Source organism: Nannospalax galili, unplaced genomic scaffold, assembly GCF_000622305.1.
Source record: "Nannospalax galili isolate Female #2095 unplaced genomic scaffold, S.galili_v1.0 scaffold76, whole genome shotgun sequence".
NCBI classification, from domain to species: domain Eukaryota; kingdom Metazoa; phylum Chordata; class Mammalia; order Rodentia; family Spalacidae; genus Nannospalax; species Nannospalax galili.
Window position 1 is genome coordinate 3,282,493 of NW_008339767.1, and position 1,680 is coordinate 3,284,172.

General features: G+C 37.6%; 1 protein-coding gene across 1 annotated transcript in view; it reads right to left on the reverse strand.

Annotated features, from left to right (window-relative positions):
- Nucleotides 1-1,680, reverse strand: part of Thap2 (THAP domain containing 2) — a 17,633-nt gene that overhangs the window by 3,772 nt on the left and 12,181 nt on the right. Inside the window, exon 3 of the mRNA XM_029564251.1 lies at nucleotides 1,343-1,402. Coding sequence (XP_029420111.1) covers nucleotides 1,349-1,402 — 54 coding nt within the window. The 3' untranslated portion in view covers nucleotides 1,343-1,348. The remainder of the gene's footprint in view (nucleotides 1-1,342; nucleotides 1,403-1,680) is intronic.

The following is a 1,680-nucleotide window of genomic DNA, read 5'->3' on the forward strand; positions in this document are numbered from 1 at the left end:
AAAAAAAAAAAAAAAACAAATTTGTTTGTTTTTTGAAACAGTCTCATGTAGCCTAGGCTGACCTCTGACTTGCTAGGTGTGTAGTTTAGGATGACCTTGATCTCTTGGTCTTCCTGACTGCCTCCTGGGTGGGAGTGTGCTCTGCCACACTTTTTTTTTTTAAAGCTGACTTTTATTTGTCTTATTGAGACAGGGTCTTCCTGTAGCCTTAGCTAGCCTGGGACTCACTATGTAGACCAGGCTGGCCTTGAACTCAAGAGATCCGTCTGCCTCTGCCTCCAGAGTGCTGAGACTAAAGACATATGTCATCACACCTGGCTCTGCCTATACCTTCTAAGTACAGGGATTAGAGACTTTGTCCCCATACCTGGCTTGATTAGTTTTTTTCTTTTAAAGATTTTATTACTTGTATTCATGTGTATGTATGTGCCCGAGTATATGTGTGGGCACATGTATGTGAGTGCACATAGGTCAGAAGAGAGTATCAGGTCCCCTGGAGTTGAAGTTACAGGTGGTTCTGAGCTACCCAACATGGGTGCTGGGAACAGAACTCTGGTTTTCTGGAAAAGCAATAAGAGCTCTTAACTGCCAAGCCATTTCACTAGCCCCCAGGCTTGATTAGTTTTTATGGTATATAATCAGCTAAGACCATCTACCAATAAACTGAAAACATGATTTGGTGGTTATGTTTGTTTTCAGAAAGAGTCTCTCTGTAACTCCACGGGTCTGGAACTTACTATATAGACCAGACTGGCCACAATCTCACAGAGATCTGTCTCAGTCTCTGTGCTGGGATTAAAGGTGTGAGTCACCGTGCCTGGCTTCTTTTAGGTTTTTATGTGGGTCATCTGTTCAGCCATGAAGCTAGTTTTAAGGTGGACAGATACATTTAATAAAACAATTTCAAATAAAATTCAGAGCATGTTATCAGGACAATAACATGGAGAAAATATACAGAAAATTACTATTACTGAGGGTTGTTTATTCAACAGTGTCAAGTTAATAATGAATGGAAAGGACTGAGGATATAGCTCAGTACCTCGGTATTTACTTGGCATGCATGAGGTCCTCGATTCAATCTCTAGTACAAAAACATATAAACAACAACAAAAAGAACCCTGAAAAAAACTTAAGTGTAACACAATAATGAATGAAGACTAAGTAACTTTGCCAAAAGTTTGTTGTATTTTATAATGTCTTAATGATTTAAAAAGGTATGAAAATACTGTAGGTTGTAACTGGACCACATTGATTAGTGTTTGGTGCTTGGGATACAGGGGTGCACCACATGGAAGACTCTATTTGGAGAATCTAATTTATGTTAATAGGATTAGTTGCCTACCTTACTTTAGGTTATTGAGTAGGTACAGGCAGTGTATGTTTGCTGATGATCTAAAGGTATCTGAAAAAATATAAGGAAAAAGTATACAGTGACAAATTCAAAGACTACATTCATACTATTAACAAGGTTTATCACATCTACAAAAGGATTTTTAAACATATTTGTTGTATCTCATGTGAACTAAAAGACTTTTCCTACCTTTGCATTTCCTGGGAAGGTATTCCTTAATTTAAAAGAAGTGCTGATACTGGAGAAAAAAGAGACAGAAAATCCAAACCGGGTAAAAAAACAAAATTCCATTTCTTTATAGGAAAGAGTTATAGTAATTTGTCACTGTA